The sequence below is a fragment of the Zeugodacus cucurbitae genome, chromosome 6 (assembly GCF_028554725.1).
Source record: "Zeugodacus cucurbitae isolate PBARC_wt_2022May chromosome 6, idZeuCucr1.2, whole genome shotgun sequence".
Taxonomy (NCBI): Eukaryota; Metazoa; Arthropoda; class Insecta; order Diptera; family Tephritidae; genus Zeugodacus; species Zeugodacus cucurbitae.
Genome location: NC_071671.1, coordinates 69,983,837 through 70,005,878, shown reverse-complemented (window position 1 = coordinate 70,005,878; position 22,042 = coordinate 69,983,837). Strand labels below are relative to the sequence as shown.

Genomic DNA, 22,042 nt, shown 5'->3' with positions numbered 1-22,042 from the left:
GCTTGCTTGTTTAGATGTACAATCAGATAGGCAGATATCCGGAATTCAACTAGTCTCGTTCTCCTAGGTATAGGTGAACAAAACTATCATAGCCTGTCCATCATATTTCGAGAGTATAAAATTCATGAAATCTACATACTTAAGAAAAGCTGCTGAAGAAAAAGAGAGAGACAGAGAGAGAAAGAAAGATATATACGAATAGTTTGAAAGTAAAATACGAACATGCATTTGATTTTTTGATTTATTTCGAGAACACTCTCGGATCTGCTAAAAACAGAAGTAGAAAGAATATATCTCTTTCAGCCAAACATCAGCAACATGATCAACGAATAATTTATTTGTTTATTAATTATTTCATTTAATTTCTGTTAAATGTTAAACGAAATGAGTTACGACTTTTGAATTAGTCTTCATTTATCATTTCAACATCTTTCTACACTTATGTCAGCACTATATCTTGGCCTTATAGCCATGTGCGTATATTTCAACGAATAAAAATGACCGTGCCATGAATCCCAGATGATACCTCTCCAATTTGATGTCTGAGTGCTGTTCAGATAATCGCCATTTAGGTTACTAAAGAAGACAGGAATAATATTTAGACAAAACACTTTACAAAACTTTCGAATTGCATTTTACCCAAAGAGGCACCTATTGTACCACCAGCCACCTTTGAAATACTCCGCACAATTCGCAGTCGTATTATCGTTATCCTGGTCGTATGTACTGAACTTTTGGCCATCATGATATCCGAGCAAGGAATCGCCTGCACTTCCAGAATATTTTCCCAAAATATTCAAAGCGTATTTTTCGTTTTCCCCGCCTACCGCGAAACTATCATAGTGGGCGTACTTAACGGTATCCTTGAAATCATGCAATTCGATTTGTAGCTCATTGAGTTGCACTTGTGTGAGCGCATGCAGTTTATCCAGACCAATCCAGAAATTTGTCTCCAAGTTTCCGAAGCCAACTTTATAATCATTCCAGTTGCGATTGAAGTCGATGTGTCCGCTCTGTCTACGGTGCACCAACAACCAGGGCTCACCACCATTGCCATCGAGTAAACAGTAAACGTAGAAGGGTCGATCTTCCCAACCCTTTAACGGTAAGCGTATTTGGTAGATGTCGCTTTTAGCGTTCGAACCTGCAAAGCGCACTGCCTCCACACAGTTGGAAGGTAGAGATCTCGTATTGGACCCATCGTTCAATATGTACGCCAAAGCGGTGGCCAAGTAGAGCAGCAACAGCGTAGCCTTCACCAACATGTACGAAACGACCATCTCGTATGCTTTTTTGCACTGACACTCGACTGTTAGCGAATCTATATTTATACAAGAACTCTCAAAAATTCTATTCACTCTTACCTCTTCTAATAAGTACATATATAATTCACGCAAGTGTTCGTATTTTGATTGTTGGCAAATATGAGAAACGTTTACTCTTTGTTTTAATTATGTGAAATATAAACAACTAAGGTATACACAAACTCGCATATGCCCAAACATTTTATATTATCTCAATTTTTAATCTCTCATGCTCTGCTAATTACCTTAATGAAGATTTAATATATAACTTATAAAGAATATTATGAAATATAAAGAAAAACAAGTAAGGAAGGGCTAAGTTCGGGTGAACCGAGCATTATATACTCTCTTTATTCATATATTTTTATTAAGAGAATACACAATCTGACCCATATATTCGGAATGAAGTCCACTGAAAACCAATAATCCAACCAAAAATAAGGACGAAGTAATTCCTGGTCTTATTTCAACTACTTTCGCCACCAAGCTACATTCTATCAAAGATATTACGTTCAGTTAATTCTGCTAAGACATCTAACTATATAGTATACGGTATAAAGTCCACCGAAAGTTTGAAAATGCGAATATGAGGCATATGAAGGCTAGATGATTTATTGACTTGTTTTTGCCCATTTTTGGCACAGACGAACACTGTTAGAAGGAACACATCTCCTTTGAATTTATTTAGAATATCTGAGAGATTTACCGATATTTTCAATAAAAAATTAGCCGCAATCTTCAAGGTCCTCATGTTCGAGTCATGTTCAACATAACTTTTGTGTGAGAGGTAAGCGTGGTTATCTGATTTCCTTAGATTTTTAGACTGGGAATCGGCTAAAAGAAGCGATCCTAGAGAGGTTGGTTGATATATATTTAGTAGTTTATGAGATGAGATGTACAAAAAACTTTTACTTTGCACTTTCTAAAAAAAATTACTTTAAAATAGGCCCCTTTCTAGTGTAATCCTTTTATTTATGGCTTAGTTATAGCTCTGACGGACAGACAGACGGATTTCGTCATCCTCATCATTTTGGTATATATAACTCTGTATCTAACTCGTTTAGTTTTATGACTTACAAAAGAACCGTTACGTGAACAAAACTAATATACTCTCTTAGCAACTTTTGTTGCGAGAGTATAAAACCAGACAGATATATAAACAAAGGTGTGATAATAAAACTAGAAAACAGTTTATTTATTAATTTTCTTTTCCAAGAATTGTACCGTCTTTGTTGTTCTTTTATATTTCATAAATTAATTTTAAAAATATTTATTAGCCATTATTCAAATTAAGAATGTCATTAATGGGGCGTTGCTGTACGTGGTGGTACAGTGGTGATTCACTTTAAAATTTATAATTCTGCATCTGCGTGTAGATGAGTACAAAATTCTAAGAATTATTTCAAATTCATGCAAAAGTTATAAAATTGTATAATTTTTTTATTACTTGAAATTTTTTTCAAATTTTCACATTAATCTACACTGAAGTATATTTATACTCTCGCAACAAAGTTGCTAGAGAGAATTATAGTTTTGTTCACATAACGGTTGTTTGTAACACCCAAAACTAAACGAGTTAGATATAGGGTTATATATACCAAAGTGATCAGGGTGAAGAGTGGAGTTCAAATCCGAATGTCTGACTGTCCGTCCGTCCGTCCGTGAGGCCCCCAAGTAGCGAAGTCGTTGTCTTGACAATGCAGGGCAGGAGCACAGAAGATGCTTCATTGTTTCTATTGCACCTTGCTCTTGACATTTCCTGCAGTCTTCCCGATCCGTAAGTCCCATTTTGTAGGCATGTGCCGCCACCTGTGAGTATTCCCACCAAGCTCCTGCAGTCCCTTCTATCGAGTGACAGAATGAGTTTGGTGTATTTCTGGTCTACGGCTTTACACATGGCTTTAGCGGTTTTACACCTTGGTATATTTGTCCACCGTGTTAGGATTCTCCTTTTCATGCCCCTGTCCAGATCATCGTACAGACAGTGCATGGGTTTGCCAATGTCGGTCGCGTTTCCGGAAGACAGTTTTACGCCCCTCTTGGCAATTTCGTCAACAATCTCGTTGCCTTCAATGCCTTTATGCCCTGGCACCCAGTAGAAGTGAAGACAAGTGTTCCTAGCAGCCCTCTCCACTGCCACCCTGGTATCCAAAACACTTTTGGCCGAAATGCAAACCGAGGTTGTTGCCTTGATTGCAGCTTGACTGTCTACGTAGGTAAATAAAGCTATGGAAATAAAATTTGGTATGAAGGATCGCACTATGAAGGTGCATATTTGGATGTAATTTTTTTGGGGAAGTGGGCGTGGCCCGGCCCCCAAATAGGTTTTTTGTACATATCTCGGAAACCAGTAGAGCTATATAAACCAAACTTTCTGCAGTCGGTTTTTTTAGCCACTTCTTAATACAGTCCAAAAATGAAAGAAATCGGATAATAACCACGCCCACCTCCCATACAAAGGGAGGACCCGGTCAAGCGCTGCTGTTGCTAAGTTATAAGGTAGATTCTGAAGAATTGATTGATATCTTAGTCTTACTCAAGTTAACTACTACTAACTATCTCACGATCTATGGATCTCCCTACATAAGCTATTGCAACTGTCACTATTGCTAACAAGTAAGAAAAGGCTAAGTTCGGGTGGAACCGAACATTTTATACTCTCGCAATTTATTGAAGAAATTTTATTAAGATGACATACAAATTAACCCATAAATTGGGCATAAAGTTTAATAGAATAACGAAAATCGTAATATATACTATATGAGGGCTGAGGTAATTCTAATATTAACCAATACATATATGCGGAATAAAGCCCACCGTATTTTTGAAAAACCAATAATTAGGTATATGGAGATTTTAATATTTTTTTTTAACAGAACACTATATTTCCTATGAATTACATTAAATTATCTGAGAGATTTACCCAAATTTTCGGTTAAAATTTACCCTTAGGCGCTGAGTTCAACATGTTCGATATCTGGGGCCTTGAAAAGTTATAGTCCGTTTTCGACAATTTTTTCACAAGTGAAGCCAGAGATGATATGCACTATTTGTGTAAAGTTTTATTCCGCTATCTTCATTGGTTCCTTATGTTTACATTATAAAGTGAAGGAATAAGATGGATTTCAAAATTTAGTTATAAGGAAAGTAGTAGTGGTTGTGAAGCGATTTCGCCCATTTTTTGTCCGTGTTATCAGGGTGTCAAGAAAATATTATATACCGAATTTCATTCGAATCGGTCGAGTAGTTCCTGAGATATGGTTTTTGACCCATAAGTGGGCGATGCCACGCCCATTTTCCATTTTGTAAAAAAATCTGAGTACAGCTCTTTTCTGCTATTTCTTCTGCAAAATTTAGTGTTTCTGACGTTTTTCGTTAGTGAGTTAACCCACTTTTAGTAATTTTCAACCTAACCTTTGTATGGGAGGTGAGCGTGGTTATTATCCGATTTCAACTAGTTTCATGGTGTGTGGTGGGGTACGTAAGAGAACCGACTGCAGAAAGTTTGGTTTATATAGCTTTATTGGTTTGCGAGTTAAATACAAATAACCGATTTGTGGGTGGGGCCACGCCCACTTCACCAAAAAAATTACATCCAAATAATATCCTAATGCAATCCTTTATTCCAAATTTTACTTTTATAACTTCATTTATGGCTTAGTTATGACACTTTATGTGTTTTTGCTTTTCGCCATTTTGTGGGCGTGGCAATGGTCCTATTCCGCCCATTTTCGAACTTGATCTTCTTATGGTGCCAAGGAATATTTGTGCCAAGTTTCGTCAAGATATCTTAATTTTTACTCAAGTTACAGCTTGCACAGACGGACAGACGGACAGACGGACGGACGGACAGACATCCGGATTTCAAATCTACTCGTCACCCTGATCACTTTGGTTTATATGACTCTATATCTAACTCTTTTAGTTTTAGGTGTTACAAACAACCGTTATGTGAACAAAACTATAATACTCTCGTAGCAACTTTTGTTGCGAGAGTATAAAAATTATGGTCCATGCTTCCTTACATGGCAGATACTCGTAGAACTATTTATTATTATTTGTATTCTCGTATTGTATTCTTCAACGTGGTAATATTGTAAAGCTCTTATTATTAGCTGAAAATGGTCCGAAATAAATGTAAAAATAGAAATCTTTTCGGCAAGCAAATCAAGAAATGCGGCAGATGTCATAATTCATAAACTTGTTGAGAGAGGGAAAATACGTCTTCTGAATTTAATGTTTAATTTCAATCAAAATCACTGAGGTCCTCTCATTCCTTATATTAGATATCCAGTTTTTACTTCAGTTATCGCTTGTTTAGACGATAGAAAGAGATCCCGAATGCAACACATCTCCTTATCCTAATCACAAAGTCGGGTCTACCTTGATTGATTAGCTGCAGGTGTTAGAAATAACCTTTAGATAAACGAAACTATTATATCTCGTGCGTTGTGGGAGTATAACAATCATAAAATCTACAAACTTAAGAAAAGCTTATGATTATAAGCTTATGAAAGAGAATTAAAGATATATTCTACCTACAAATAGTTCGAAAGAAAAACACGAATATGCTGATTTATATATTCTGATTTATTTCGAGAACATTCGCAGATCTACTACAAAAACACAAAGGCACAAATGATCAACGAATAGTTTATATGTATATTAATTATTTAATTTCATTTCTGTTGAATGTTAAACGAAATGAATTACGACTTTTGAATTAGTCTTCATTTATTATCTCAACACTGTACACTTATGTCATCTCTATCTCTTGGTCTTATGGCCATGTGAGCATATTTCAACGAATAATTGCCGCCGCGCCATTTTCTCCAGATGATGCCTTTCCCATTTGATTTATTGTTGTTATTAAGATACTCACCATTTAGATTACTAAAGAAGACAGGAATAATATGTAGGCAAAAAAACCTTTAGAAATTTGCGAATTGAATTTTACCTGTCGTAGCAGTCGTTGTACCACCAGCCAGCTTTGTAATCCTCCGCACAATTCAAAGTGGAATTATCGTTATCCTGGTCGTATGTACTGAACTTTTGGCCATCGTGAGTACCTATCAAGGAATCACTTGCACTGCCAGAATATTTTCCCAAAATATTCAATGCGTATTTTTCGTTTTCCCCGCCTACCGCGAAACTATCGTAGTGGGCGTACTTAACGGTATCGTTGAAATCATGCAATTCGATTTGTAGCTCATTAAGTTGCACTTGTGTGAGAGCATGCAGTTTGTCCAAACCAATCCAGAAATTTGTCTCCAAGTTTCCGAAGCCAACTTTATAATCATTCCAGTTGCGATTGAAGTCGATGTGTCCGCTCTGTCTACGGTGCACCACCAATCTGGGGTCACCACCATTGCCATCGAGTAAACAGTAAACGTAGAAGGGTCGATCCTCCCAACCTTTTAATGGTAAGCGAATTTGGTAAATGCCGCTTTTGGCCTCTGAACCTGCAAAGCACATTGCCTCCACACAGTTGGAAGGTAGAGGTCTCGTACTGAACTCCTCGTTCAATATATACGCCGAAGCGGTAGCCAAGAAGACCACCAACAGCGTAGCCTTCACCAACAATACCAATGAAGTGACCATTTCGTATGCTTATTTGCACTGGCGCTCGACTGTTAGCGAATCTATATTTATACAGGAACTCTCAAAAATCCCACACTCTCGCTTTTTCCTAATAAGTATATAATTCTCTACATCGTATATACCCAAACATTTTATATTATCTCAATTTTTAATCTCTCATGCCCTACTAATTACATTAATGAAGATTTAATATATAATTTATAAAGAATATTATGAAATATAAAGAAAAACAAGTAAGGAAGGGCTAAGTTCGGGTGAACCAAACATTAAAGACTTTCGCAACTTATTTATTAAATTTTATTAAGAGAACGCACAATTTGACCACATTTTCGGGATAAAGTCCACCGAAATTTTGAAAATCCGAATATGTGTTATATTTGGACTAGAGGAAATATTGACCTGATTTTGTCCATTTTTGACACAGACGACCAATGTGAGAACGAACACATCTCATATTTGGCCGATTCTTAGCCGATTCTTTCTACTTCTTTCGGATTATGCTAAAATACATTTTTTTTTTTCTTTTTTGATTTCTTTAGAGCATAAAATTTGAATTCCTAAACTAACAATTCATCATGGAGAAATCATCATAAAGAAATTCAACAATTTTGGATTAATGAAAGGTTTTATTTAGCACTGCTAGAAACATTCGATTTATGTCAAATATGTACAGTTTTGTTTAAAGTTGTTGAGATTTTGAAGATAATGTCATAAAGTCACTATTATAAAAGCATTCTTAATTAGGTTAATTTATTTTTAAAAGTTTGCTATAGACAGGGTCACGTAATAATCACTTGGTGCTGGCCTGGACTATAATAAGGTGCATGGAAAAGAACCTCTCAAACAAGCTTCCGAAGTTTCTACTGAGTCACTATCACTATTTGCCGCCTTTCACAATGTGAGATATAAATGACAAAAGTCATCTCTTTGAAAATAACGGATTCGTTTTACTACTACGACCTACTATTTTCGAATATTGGCCTTAATGCTCATATTTGTCCTTAAGGGGTAACCCATGAAAATTATTAAATTAATTTAAAAAAATAGTTCCCCAACTGCTGACATAATTCCGGCCGAATGAGTAACTGATACACAAAAATTTAAGAAGGTTATTGAAGTTATATATTTTCCTTATACAATGACCTACGATTATTAAAAGATATCAAATATTAACAAAATGGCGTAGTTCTGAAAAAAATTTCGATTATTTAGTTAAAAAATGGTCGTTTTTTAAATGCCAAATTGACAATTTTCAACAAATCAAAAAGATCGTAGGTCATTGTATAGTAAATATATTCAAGAACATTCAGTTTAAATTTGAGGTTGATCTGTTGATTTGTGAAAAGTCGTTTCGAGAAAAACGCGTTTTAAGTTTCGACTATAGCGGCTCATACATGTGAGCGATTGCTCTTTAGAACGCTGCCATTCAAAAACTATTCAAGATACGACCTTACCTTTCACAGGATATTTTTGAAATTATAAACTTTCGAATAAGCAAAAAATAAAAAATCGATTTTTTGAAAATGTCACACCGGTATATCCCCTTAAAGGAAAACAGCTATATTGCTGATTGCAGATTCACTTTGAGAAATCGCGAATAACTTATTTGTTCTATCAACACACATCTTATAATAATAATTTATTTAGTTTTGAATATTAATTAAATCACTAAACAACTTCATATTTACATATGAATTGAGTTGTTTACCTATTTTGTGATGTTATTTGTCTTTGTTTTTATTTTGTTACTATACTATTTTACTAAATAATGTTGTTGATGAAAGAATCGGCATCGGCATCGGCATCGGCCGATTCTTTGCCAACTGGCCGATTAATCGGCATCGGCATCGGCCAAAATTTTAGTATCGGTCGGACACTACAAAATATCTATGCGCAATTTTCGATTCCGAAATCTTCACCGATACTTAACATACACATTGGAAAGTGAACGAATCCGTTAGGTGAACAAAACTAATATACTCTCTTTGCAACATGTTGTGAGAGTATAAACATTTTGGCTCATATATTTGAAGCTTATAATTTATATAAAACTTCGAGATGTGTGGGGTTTATTTTTAAATAACAGACAGATATGCGGCAGTATAAACAAAAGTGTTATAGGAAATGCGGAAACTGTTTTTTTTTATTAATTTTCTTTTCCAAGAATTGTACCGTCTTTGTTGTTCTTTTATATTTCATGAATTAATTTTAAAAATATTTATTGGCCATTATTCAAATTAAGAATGTCATTAATAGGGCATTGTTCTACATGGTGGTACAGTGGTGATTCACTTTATATTCATATGTATAGATCTGGATGTGCATATTTTTATTTAAAGCCTATATATATAATATGTATGCGTGTAGATGTGTACAAAATTCCAAGAATTATTTCTATTATATGCAAAAGTTATAAGATGTTTGAACCTTTTTATTATTTGACATTTTTCTTCAAATTTTCACTCGCATGAAATATATTTTTATTTAAATACATATAGGGCCGGTCAATCGCTGCTGGTATAAGGTAGATTCTGGTTAACTACTACTAACTAACTAACTCACGATCTATGGATCTCCCTACATAAGCTGCTGCAGCTGTCACTATTGCCAAAAATTAATGGTCCATGCCTCCCTACATGACAGAAACGTGTGGAAAAGTGTGGAATCGTGTGACAGAATATGCGACAATACCTCAAACCGTTCAGCAGCTAAAAGCTCAAATATAGCGGATTCCTTATTAGCCTAAAAGCTTTTCGCTATACGAAGATGTTTGTAGAACTATTTATTATTATTTGTATTCTCGTATTGTATTATTATTGCAAAGCTCTTTTTATTTGCTGAAAATAGTCCGAAATAAATGTATAAATATAAATCTTTTCGGCAAGCAAATGAAGAAATGCGGCAGATGTCATAATTCATAAACTTGTTGAGAGAGATACATAATCTGCGGTTTGCCACATTTTCGCTACAGACGCGTATATATTAATTCGCACAAACAAAGGCCAGCATACTTGACTCGTTCAATATTTAGTGTGCTACAACCCTGCGGTGTCAAAAATCAATTTCAAACAAGTAAGGAAGGGATAAGTTCGGGTGTAACCGAACATTTTATACTCTCGCAATTTATTGAAGTTATACTTCTTATGCGAGTTCGGAACAGTTGCGATAATTGTTGCGCAACAGCAACAATATGCATAAACATACATACATGTACATGAATGAACATGTTTATATGTCATTGAACAAACACACAAACTTCAAAAGCAATGTTCTACAAAAACAACAAGCGCCAAAAATGTATTTCGATAAGTTTGTATGCTCATACATATTCATACATATTTACAACAAGCCGATTTTCTACCAACAACGCAATGTAGCGTCGCGCAGCCGGCCATCAATTTTTCAATTTATTCAAATTGTATTTGAACATTTACAATCAATTTTTCATTACATAAATTCGCAAAATATTTTTTTTTCTGAGCAGATCACCACAAATTCTTGCAGAGAATCGCAATAGTTATGTTTCTGTTGCAAAAATTACCCTCATATCGTACCTACATATTTGATTTGATTTGTTTATTGCATTTAAAGTTAAACTAGTATTTGCGTTATAAATAAAATAAAAGATTTTTTTATTAAACACATTAAAAAATAATTGTTGTGAAAAAGGTATTTTCCTCTGAATTATCTTATTTTTCCTTTATTTGAAGATTTATAAATATTAAAGATTAGAATTTTAACATATTTAATTTTAACCGAAAATATTCAGGCAACACAGGAATAGTGTCATAATGAGAATGAAAATAGAAGCAGTGAGAGAGGGAGAGCAGTTCAAATGTCAACGTAACTTAGAGTTCTACATTCAACAGACTTTCAAGTCAAGTCATGCGTTCGGTAATCAAATACATGCAAGTCCCATTAAACGCATCTTTTATGTGACAGTTCTCAAGTCTCTCTAGGTCAAGTCAAGCATGGATAACTGAGTCATCATCATCAGGCAGTCTTCATTTACTTTCTTTGCAAATCGAAAGTCTTTTGGTTGGTGACATATTCACATGTGTATGTATTTTATTTCAATAAAATTAAATTTTTCAAATTTCTTAAGGTTGTGGGTTCGAGCCTCACCCGGGGCGTTAAATTTTTTATTTATTTCAATAAACATAAATTTTTCAAATTTCTTAAGGTTGTGGGTTCGAGCCTCACCCGGGGCATTAATTTTTTTAATTACTTCAATAAAATTAAATTTTTTAATATTCTTAAGGTTGTGGGTTCGAGCCTCACCCGGGGCATTAATTTTTTTATTTATTTCAATAAAATTAAAATTTTCAAATTTCTTGAGGATGTGGGTTCGAGCCCCACCCGGGGCATTAATTTTTTTATTTATTTCAATAAAATTAAAATTTTCAAATTTCTTGAGGTTGTGGGTTCGAGCCCCACCCGGGGCATTAAATTTTTTATTTATTTCAATAAAATTAAAATTTTCAAATTTCTTGAGGTTGTGGGTTCGAGCCTCACCCGAGGCAGTAAATTTTTTATTTATTTCAATAAAATCAAATTTTTTGAAGTTATAGTTCTTATACGACTTCGGAAAAATGTGTACGCATACATATGTATAATTGTATGGTTGCGCATTATTGGTTGGTGGGATATTCACATGTGTATGTATATGTAAACATATTCGCATGTGTATGTAGAAGCTGAAGCTATGGTCCGATTTCGGCGATTTTTAGAATGGGGCTACCACACTATAAACATAGTATTTGTGCAAAGTTCTGCACCGATATCTTCACTAGTGCTTACTTTATATATTGAAAAGTAAACGATCCAGATCGTCTTCAAAGTTCTGGTATATAGGAAGTAGGCGTGGTTGTGAAACGATTTGGCCTATTTTCACAACATATCATTGGGATATAAGGAAACTATTACCAACCAAGTTTCATTGAAATCGGTCGAGTAGTTCCTGAGATATGGTTTTTGACCCACAAGTGGACGACGCCACGCCCATTTTCCATTTTGTAAAAAAATCTGAGTGCGGCTTCCATCTGCCATTTCTTATGTGAAATTTAGTGTTTCTGACGTTTTTCGTTAGTGAGTTAACCCACTTTTAGTAATTTTCAACCTAACCTTTGTATGGGAGGTGGGCGTGATTATTATCCGATTTCTTTCATTTTTGGACTGTATTAAGAAGTGGCTAAATGTATAGTCTTGGCTTTATGTGTGGCCTAGCCATAATTTACTTATCTTATGAGTATGTGTATGAAATATTTGCAAGTGTGGACTCATATGCATACTTTGTTATTGAAAATGTGTGTGAATTTCCACGAGACTTTTGTGAAATGTGATAGCATCTACTAAGATTATTGGTCACCTTCATTCAGCCTCCAACACCTGGACACTTCTATTAAATTTCCTTGAAATGCATATATGTACATGATGCTATAATCGAAGTACAGTATATGGATTTAAAATTCCGAAGATCTTATCAAGTTTACCACGTGGAGTTCATAAATATTTAATCAAAGCACTCGTGTACATATCCATATACATATATCATCGTAATCGTAAATAAATAGAACAGAGGATGTTATTTATTCGATATCAAATTGGAAAATCACCTTTTACCTTTTAGAGATAATTAATAAATTATGGCTAGGAGAAGTACTGAAACGATTTTATGCATTTTTAGCACCAGTTCTCATGGTTATCAGGAAAAAGATACTCAGCTTGTTTCATTAAGATATTTTATATACAAATTAACCGATATTTTCGGTATAAAGTCATAGTCACGCTTTGCCAGAAGTCGCATCAGAGTTGCCACAGCAATATTACTTATTATTAAAGACATTTAAAAGATTTTTGAGTATTAGTTCTTCATATATATATATATCCAATATTCTTTAAATTAAGGAGCAAACAGACTTCTACCATATTTTTCAAACAGGAGTGCTTTCAAGTTATACTGGTATTTAGTTCTACTAATACTCCACTATGGATACTTTCCCACCTCTGTTATCTTGTTTCGGTGCTCTGAAGCCAGTCCCATTTATATATCTGATGATCTGATGGTATCCTATATTTTCTCCTTTTTATAAAGCAGTCTTTCTAAGTCTTTACAAAACTATCAATACGTTCAATGGTTGTTAGTTCCCTTTAATTTCTAGCATTACTATATTTGGGCCAAATTTTAATGTTTCTTTTTATTTTATTTTTTATGGTTTGAGTGAACACTTATTATCTCCTACTCAGATTCATCATAACATGGCACAATCTGCAAAGCAAAAAAACATAACAAAAGCCAAAACGATTACAAGTGATTTGAGTAGCTTATTGTAACCGCAAATATAATAAAATATGTCATAACGATAGTTTCAAAAGTACCCATACAACCCTATAGATATATAGTCAAATTAACGGCAACTAGAGTAAGAAACTTTCTTCACATACCCTTCAAATACTTACGAACCCCACCGACGAGCAAGCAGCAAGCGAAATTAATCTTAAGCACATCAGCAAATGACCCAATAACTTGTAATATCAATTCCCACTAGACACGCATAACTTTGCAGTTCATTCCTTCACTGCGGTGTTCAATAAAATTCATTAATATTTGCCACATTTCCATACTCCACTCACCTCGTCATCAAATGCCAACATCCCAGCATACTTCAGAAGAGCGCTTGCTGGATTTTTGCTTTATAATCTAATATTGCAAAGAGTTTATTAGTAAACAGCATTGCTGCAACTGGCAGCTAGTTATAATAGTTTCTGCCCATAAAGGCGCTCAGACGCTCAGCCAGTTGTGCGATGATTTGGGCGCCCTTCTCCTACTCTATCGGCATGCCCACTGAATAACTGTTGCGCATCCCTCTGACGAGCTGTTGCGTCAGCGTATGACTGCTGGTCCCGCAACCGCACACACCGCATACAAATATCCTTCACTCAACTTGTGTCTTGAATTTCCGTTTAGCAAATTTTGGAACATTTATTATGCCCGCCAGTGTCGACGTGTTTGTAAATATGTAGCCTGCCGCATGCCGCACGCCCATCGACGATGCCAGTAATGCCTATGAAACAAAATGAGCAAATTCACGTATTCGGATTGTTTGACTGAACAGACTGTGAGGGGAGCAGTGAGTCGTTGTTGGCTTCGATGGGCATATTGAGTAGTTGATTTGTGCGATTGAGAGTGTACGGATATAGTATATGTATTTTAAATAATTGGTGGATATTTCAAGATAAGTTTTGTTCATGTTAATATCCATAAATAAGGCATTAATATGAAAATAAATAATGAGTAATACAAGTAAAGAATTTTTCCACAAGTGATGTCACAGCTCAAATACAGTATTTGTGTAAAGTTTTATTCCGCTAGCTTAATTGGTTCCTATTGTATATATTATAAAGTGAACGAATCAGATGGAATTCAAAATTGACTTCTATGGGGAGTAGGCGTGGTTGTGTACCGATTTCGCCCATATTATTATATGCCGAATTTCATTGAAATCGGTGGTTTTATCATTATTAAAATTTTTTATCCAAACTTTTCGTTCATACAGCAATTGATTGCTTTCGACCAAAGTAATTATGTGGATTCGCCCATCTACAATATCAACTTTCCTATAGTCAGCACCTCCGAATAAAAACCTATTTCTCACTCATTTAGTTTTAGATGTTACAAACAACCGTTATGTATGTGCAACATGTTGCGGGAGAACAAAAATGTTGCCGGATTTTACCCAAGGGGCAACGGAGTACAATATTTACGGGAAAATACGCCTTCTGATTTTAATCCCGAATGCAACACATCTCCTTATCCTAATCACAAAGTTGGGTCTACCTTGATTGATTAGCTGCAGGTGTTAGAAATAACCTTTAGATAAACGAAACTATTATATCTCGTGCGTTGTGGGAGTATAACAATCATAAAATCTACAAACTTAAGAAAAGCTGCTTATGAAAGAGAATTAAAGATATATGCTACCTACAAATAGTTCGAAAGAAAAACACGAATATGCATTTGATGTTCTGATTTATTTCGAGAATATTCGCAGATCTACTACAAAAACACAAAGGCACAAATGATCAACGAATAGTTTATATGTATATTAATTATTTAATTTCATTTCTGTTGAATGTTAAACGAAATGAATTACGACTTTTGAATTAGTCTTCATTTACTATCTCCACATCTTTGTACACATATGTCAGCACTATCTCTTGGTCGTATGGCCATGTGAGCATATTTCAACGAATAATTGTTGCCGTGCCATTTGTTCCAGATGACGCCTTTCCCATTTGATTTATTGTTGTTATTAAGATACTCACCATTTAGATTACTAAAGAAGACAGGAATAATATGTAGGCAAAAAAACCTTTAGAAATTTGCGAATTGAATTTTACCTGTCGTAGCAGTCGTTGTACCACCAGCCAGCTTTGTAATCCTCCGCACAATTCAAAGTGGAATTATCGTTATCCTGGTCGTATGTACTGAACTTTTGGCCATCGTGAATACCTATCAAGGAATCACCTGCACTGCCAGAATATTTTCCCAAAATATTCAATGCGTATTTTTCGTTTTCACCCCCCACCGCGAAACTATCGTAGTGGGCGTACTTAACGGTATCGTTGAAATCATGCAATTCGATTTGTAGCTCATTAAGTTGCACTTGTGTGAGCGCATGCAGTTTGTCCAGGCCAATGAAGAAATTGGTGTTCAAGTTTCCGAAGCCAACTTTGTAATCATTCCAGTTGCGATTGAAGTTGATGTGTTCGTTCTGTCTACGCTGCACCACCAATCTGGGGTCACCACCATTGCCATCGAGTAAACAGTAAACGTAGAAGGGTCGATCCTCCCAACCTTTTAATGGTAAGCGAATTTGGTAAATACCGCTTTTGGCCTCTGAACCTGCAAAGCGCACTGCCTCCACACAGTTGGAAGGTAGAGGTCTCGTACTGGACTCCTCGTTCAATATATACGCCGAAGCGGTAGCCAAGAAGACCACCAACAGCGTAGCCTTCACCAACAATACCAATGAAGTGACCATTTCGTATGCTTATTTGCACTGGCGCTCGATTGTTAGCGAATCTATATTTATACAGAAACTCTCAAAAATCCCACACTCTCGCTTTTTCCTAATAAGTATATAATTCGCTACATCGTATATACCCAAACATTTTATATTATCTCAATTTTTAATCTCTCATGCCCTACTAATTACATTAATGAAGTTTTAATATATAATTTATAAAGAATATTATGAAATATAAAGAAAAACAAGTAAGGAAGGGCTAAGTTCGGGTGAACCAAACATTATAGACTTTCGCAACTTATTTATTTCATTTTATTAAGAGAACACACCATTTGACCCACATTTTCGGAATAAAGTCCACCGAAAGTTTGAATATCCGAATATGTGTTATATTTGGGCTAGAGGAAATATTGACCTGATTCTGTCCATTTTTGACACAGACGACCAATGTGAGAACGAACACATCTCCTTTAAATTTCTATACAAGATTATATATTTTCGATTTTTTTTGTGGTCCTATTTCAGTGATTTTTATACAGGCTATACTACACTAGAAACAAAGTATCTATGCACAATTGTTGTTTCCGAAATCTTCACCGATACTTAACATATACATTTTAAAGTGAACAAATCCGTTAGGTGAACAAAACTAATATACTCTCTTTGCAACATGTTGTGAGAGTATAAAAATTTTGGCTCATACATATATGTATATGAAGCTTATAAATCATAAAAAATGTCAGGATGTCTGGGGTTTATTTTTAAATAACAGACAGATAGGCGGCAGTATAAACAAAGGTGTGATAAGAAATGCGGAAACTGTTTTTTTATTAATTTATTTATTAATTTTCTTTTCCAAGAACTGTATAGTCTTTGTAGTTCTTTTATATTTCATTAATTGATTTTAAGAATATTTATTGGCCATTATTCAAATTAAGAGTGTCATTAATAGGGCATTGTTCTACATGGTGATACAGTGGTGATTCGCTTTAAATTCATATTTGTAATTCTGGATGTGCATATTTTTATTTACAGCCTATATATATGTATGCATGTAGATGTGTACAAAATTCCAAGAATGTGGAATGTGGAATAGTGGAATCGTGTGACAGAATATGCGACAATACCTCAAACCGTTCAGCAGGTAAAAGCTCTAACAAAGCAAATTCCTTATTAGACTAAAAGCTTTTCGCTAAACGAAGATACTCGTAGAACTATTTATTATTATTTGTATTCTCGTATTGTATTCTTCAACGTGGTAATATTGTAAAGCTCTTATTATTAGCTGAAAATGGTCCGAAATGAATGTATAAACAGAAATCTTTTCGGCAAGCAAATCAAGAAATGCGGCAGATGTCATAATTCATAAACTTGTTGAGAGAGATAATCTGCGGTTTGCCACATTTTCGCTACAGACGCGTATATATTAATTCGCACAAACAAAGGCCAGCCAACTTGACTCGTTCAATATTTATTGTGCTTCAACCCTGCGGTGTCAAAAATCAATTTCAAAAAGTTTCAACATTGAGCACTTTTTGCTTAGTTTAGCTCACACACACACGTTGGCTGGCTATGTGGCACAATTATAGGCAATTTGTTCGAAATGAAATTTTCAATTTTTCTATTGCATCGTTGCATTCAACGCTCATTCACTTATTGTCGAGCTTTTCATTTTGGGCAATTTGTGCTACTCAAATAAACAAAAATGTCTATTATTTGGCCTTTCTCTCTCTGTGTGTATGGGAGTAGGTGTATGGGACTTGCAACGCCCTCAAATATGCAATGCGACGATGATAAAAAACGTTTGAATAACTACATAAAATAAAAATCGAGCAGGCAGAACAAAGCTCAAACCGAGATTGGCAGACAAAGTTTTAATTCGCGTTCAGGCAAGGACAAATAAAAATGGAAAAACCAAAATAATTCCGCTATTCCAAATACAATCAAACCACATATGTATGTATTTGTAGGTAGGGGTTGGGCATTGTGTGCTTTTAGGCGCATACGTTTATTGCATTTAGCGCCGAAAAAACGACAACAAAAATGAAATTCCACAAAAAAATATTTGAAAAAAAAACGGCATGCGATGTAAAAAAAAAACAAAACGTTGCAGCGACGAAATGCCAAAGTCAAATAAAAATTGCACTCGCCACAAAGCTGCGGCCGCACGAATCCACAACGAACACCTAGACTGTGGGGGGTTTAATTTGTTTCATTCGCTGCAAAAACGGTTCAAACGGTGCAGCGCCCAGAAACAAGCAACGCCATGCAATGAAATTTCGATTTTTATTTTTTTTTACTTTCGTGTCGAACGCGAGTCAGATTTTTCATAAATGTATGCATTTTCCTTTTTTCAGCTTAAAATTTTATTTCGTTGGCAAATAAAGGAAATTTCGCTCACCTCCACTCGCTGCATGCATACATTTACACCAATTACTTGGCGTTGCTTCATGTGTGCGGATGTGTGTGTCGCTCTGCGCTCGAGCATCATTTGAATGCAATTTTCCACGCTATATTACAATAATTTTTTTCATATTCACTCGCTCGTTACTGTTGTTGCTGTTGCCATTATTGTTATTATTGTTGTAACATTTCCTTTTCATCAGGCGCAGTTCGTTGTTGCTGGCAGCTAGCTTGAAAGCTGATAAGCCGCTTCAATTCGCGTCAGTCAGATCACAGTTGTGGCATCTCCCGCTGACTCCCTACCCACGATATGGCCGAAAACCCGCACAACTTTCAGACGCACACAGAGAGAGATCTCTAGAGTGAGTCGCAAGTGCATATGTGCTCGAGTAGCGGCCAGCATGGCAGTCCCGTTGCCGCGTCCTTTGGTCGGGTGTGAAGTGGGCACTCATTACATTTTATTACTATGGCATTATGCAGTTTTCATTTTTGTAATTTTTTCGGGTTAAAAAATCAACAATGGCAGCCGATTTTAATGAAATTTTTGAACAAGTTTCGTAATGAACACTCATATGCATGCCGACAGACAAGCGCACAAGCGCACTGGCATATAGCGGCTATGGGTTCATGCATAAGCATGCTAGTAGGATACGAGCTGACTTTGGCGCATGTTGCATGTGGTGTGTGTGTGTGTGTGGAAGTCGACTCCTCGCTCTTCATAGGCCCCAACTCGCATTTGCATGCATATGAAATTGCGAAATTTTCTACTTTGGTTTGGATTTACTTTAACAGCGACAACCACATTGGAACCCACTTGCAGTGGAAGAGAGAGAGAGAGAGAGAGAGATGTTTTTGAACTCACGTAGCATCTTGCTCAAAGAGTATTTGAACTTTGTTCATTTATCGGAATAAACATCTAAAAGATTTAAACTCTCTGTCTACATTCAAGAGGAACTCATGCCGAACAAACCGATTTTAAATAAGTATTGGCGATATCAGATCCCAAACCTGGGAATATTTTTTCAGTTATAAACGACTTTTTAATCAATATCTTGTACTCTAACGGAAATATCATAAGATAATTGGCCGAATCTTATTCTGGACAAAATTATAAAATATTCTCTCCAATCCCTCTTTAAATCAATATTTTGATTCAAGATTCATTACACATCTTATAGTGAGCATAAAGAGAACAAAAATAACATAAATCTCCAAGAAAGCCTCCCGAACAATCTCTTATAAAGGGTGATTTTTTAAGAGCTTGATAACTTTTTTTAAAAAAAAAACGCATAAAATTTGCAAAATCTCATCGGTTCTTTATTTGAAACGTTAGATTGGTTCATGACATTTACTTTTTGAAGATAATTTCATTTAAATGTTGACCGCGGCTGCGTCTTAGGTGGTCCATTCGGAAAGTCCAATTTTGGGCAACTTTTTCGAGCATTTCGGCCGGAATAGCCCGAATTTCTTCGGAAATGTTGTCTTCCAAAGCTGGAATAGTTGCTGGCTTATTTCTGTAGACTTTAGACTTGACGTAGCCCCACAAAAAATAGTCTAAAGGCGTTAAATCGCATGATCTTGGTGGCCAACTTACGGGTCCATTTCTTGAGATGAATTGTTCTCCGAAGTTTTCCCTCAAAATGGCCATAGAATCGCGAGCTGTGTGGCATGTAGCGCCATCTTGTTGAAACCACATGTCAACCAAGTTCAGTTCTTCCATTTTTGGCAACAAAAAGTTTGTTAGCATCGAACGATAGCGATCGCCATTCACCGTAACGTTGCGTCCAACAGCATCTTTGAAAAAATACGGTCCAATGATTCCACCAGCGTACAAACCACACCAAACAGTGCATTTTTCGGGATGCATGGGCAGTTCTTGAACGGCTTCTGGTTGCTCTTCACCCCAAATGCGGCAATTTTGCTTATTTACGTAGCCATTCAACCAGAAATGAGCCTCATCGCTGAACAAAATTTGTCGATAAAAAAGCGGATTTTCTGCCAACTTTTCTAGGGCCCATTCACTGAAAATTCGACGTTAGCTCGTTAGTAAGTCTATTCATGATGAAATGTCAAAGCATACTGAGCATCTTTCTCTTTGACACCATGTCTGAAATCCCACGTGATCTGTCAAATACTAATGCATGAAAATCCTAACCTCAAAAAAATCACCCGTTATCTGTCTCATATCTCTATTCAAAGTTAGAATTCCATTTCCGGTTTCCAACCGCAGCTCACACCGCCCTACTTGTTTCTTTCTGTTTTATATAGCAGCATTGGGTGCATCACTCACTTTAATACCTACTTTTATGTATTTTTGTGAAGGTCCATATCACCCATGAGCATCCAATTATTGGCTTTTATAACTAAAATTAAAATTGTATTTGAGTTTGGCTTAATGAAAGCTCAATAAATATTTTAATAACATAATATTTTGGCAGAAATATTTTTTTAATTTACTGAACATTACTGCAGTATTGCCGCATTTCCAAGTTCTTGGTCACATACCTTTCATAATTGTTCTAGATTACTAGTTATCAAGTAACCGCTAGTAAAGCAATAGTAATCCAATTTAATATTTCTTAAGTAAATGGACGAAACAGTGAATTTGAAAGACTACAAAAGTGGTAAGTCGTGGTTTCAAGAACCCAAAAATGTTAATGCTTTTAGAGGTCGCCAGACGAGGTTTCTTTAAACCTATTTCAAATCCGATAGCTCGATAAAAAACATGATTTTCAATTGACTGCATTACTGTCTAGAATCTTTGCCCTAACGACGCTGTCAACAGCATAACAACACCAGCCGGTGCATGCAGCACAATTTAGTTGACGTGACTCTTGCTCTTGCCGTCGTCTTATCTGTTTTTAGCCGCCGCTGCTGCAACTGATTTTGATGATGATATCGTTAACTTTTGCCGACAACAATGAAAATTGCACAAGTAATTACCCTAAATAAGGATATGCTAAATGTGGTTAAATATTAAGGCGCCCCGCTGCTGTGGTGAGCAACGGGACCCCACACACACAGCAACATTTGGCTTTTAATGCGAACCTAATAAAATAAAAGTTGTGAACAGATTCTCAAGTGCTTGACGGTTGACAAAAGCACAGAGCTGTGATGGAGACAAGAGGTGGAGGGAAGGATTATATGGCTGCCAGTGTTGGTCCTTGCAAAGCAAGACTCGATTTGTTTGTGTGTGTGTGTGTGTGTGGAGAGCCAGGCGTAGCACAGCTGGTGGCGTGCTGTGCTTGAAGAATTACTTTCGTAAAATAAAATATGATATTATATTTCATTAAAGTCTTGTTAACAATGCGAATGCGAGCTGACTCACACACATAACTGTGTTTATGTAAATGCAAAAAAAGGAGAAATGCAAATCATAATATAAATAGTAATTACGTCAGAAGGACAAAAGCCATCACTTGCAGGAAATTCATACAGCTTTTTACATTTATACATACATACGCACACACAGTATTTCTTTGTATTAGCAATTTAATTGCTGTTTTAAAACGTATTAAATTCCCAACGTATACATGAAAATAAAGCAGGTTATTGCCTTTGACCCGCTGCTCTCTCATGCTTACCATCGAATGGTTGCCTGTGCGCTGGTGGAGACTTTGCCTATGAGCAACAATAATATCGTTTTCCTTCAAAGGGTCATTCCTAAAAGTCATAAACAGCACGGAAATGCATTAAATTCATTAT

General features: G+C 35.7%; 4 protein-coding genes across 5 annotated transcripts in view; 1 reads left to right on the top strand and 3 right to left on the bottom strand.

Annotated features, from left to right (window-relative positions):
* Positions 1 to 22,042, top strand: part of LOC105221225 (uncharacterized) — an 86,389-nt gene that overhangs the window by 47,191 nt on the left and 17,156 nt on the right. The window lies entirely within an intron of this gene.
* On the bottom strand, positions 224 to 1,322 carry LOC105221222 (microfibril-associated glycoprotein 4-like). The gene is made up of 2 exons (XM_011198011.3): positions 640 to 1,322; positions 224 to 576 (listed from the first exon to the last, which is right to left on the bottom strand). The coding sequence occupies exons 1-2, from the start codon at positions 1,278 to 1,280 to the stop codon at positions 423 to 425; spliced, it is 795 nt and encodes a 264-aa protein (XP_011196313.1). The 5' UTR covers positions 1,281 to 1,322; the 3' UTR covers positions 224 to 422.
* LOC128922462 (ficolin-2-like) lies at positions 5,876 to 6,964 on the bottom strand. Its single transcript, XM_054232962.1, has 2 exons — positions 6,262 to 6,964; positions 5,876 to 6,197 (listed from the first exon to the last, which is right to left on the bottom strand). The coding sequence occupies exons 1-2, from the start codon at positions 6,903 to 6,905 to the stop codon at positions 6,047 to 6,049; spliced, it is 795 nt and encodes a 264-aa protein (XP_054088937.1). The 5' UTR covers positions 6,906 to 6,964; the 3' UTR covers positions 5,876 to 6,046.
* On the bottom strand, positions 14,918 to 15,988 carry LOC105221223 (ficolin-1). The gene is made up of 2 exons (XM_011198012.3): positions 15,306 to 15,988; positions 14,918 to 15,241 (listed from the first exon to the last, which is right to left on the bottom strand). Exons 1-2 carry the CDS (start codon positions 15,947 to 15,949, stop codon positions 15,076 to 15,078), a joined length of 810 nt encoding a protein of 269 aa, XP_011196314.2. The 5' UTR covers positions 15,950 to 15,988; the 3' UTR covers positions 14,918 to 15,075.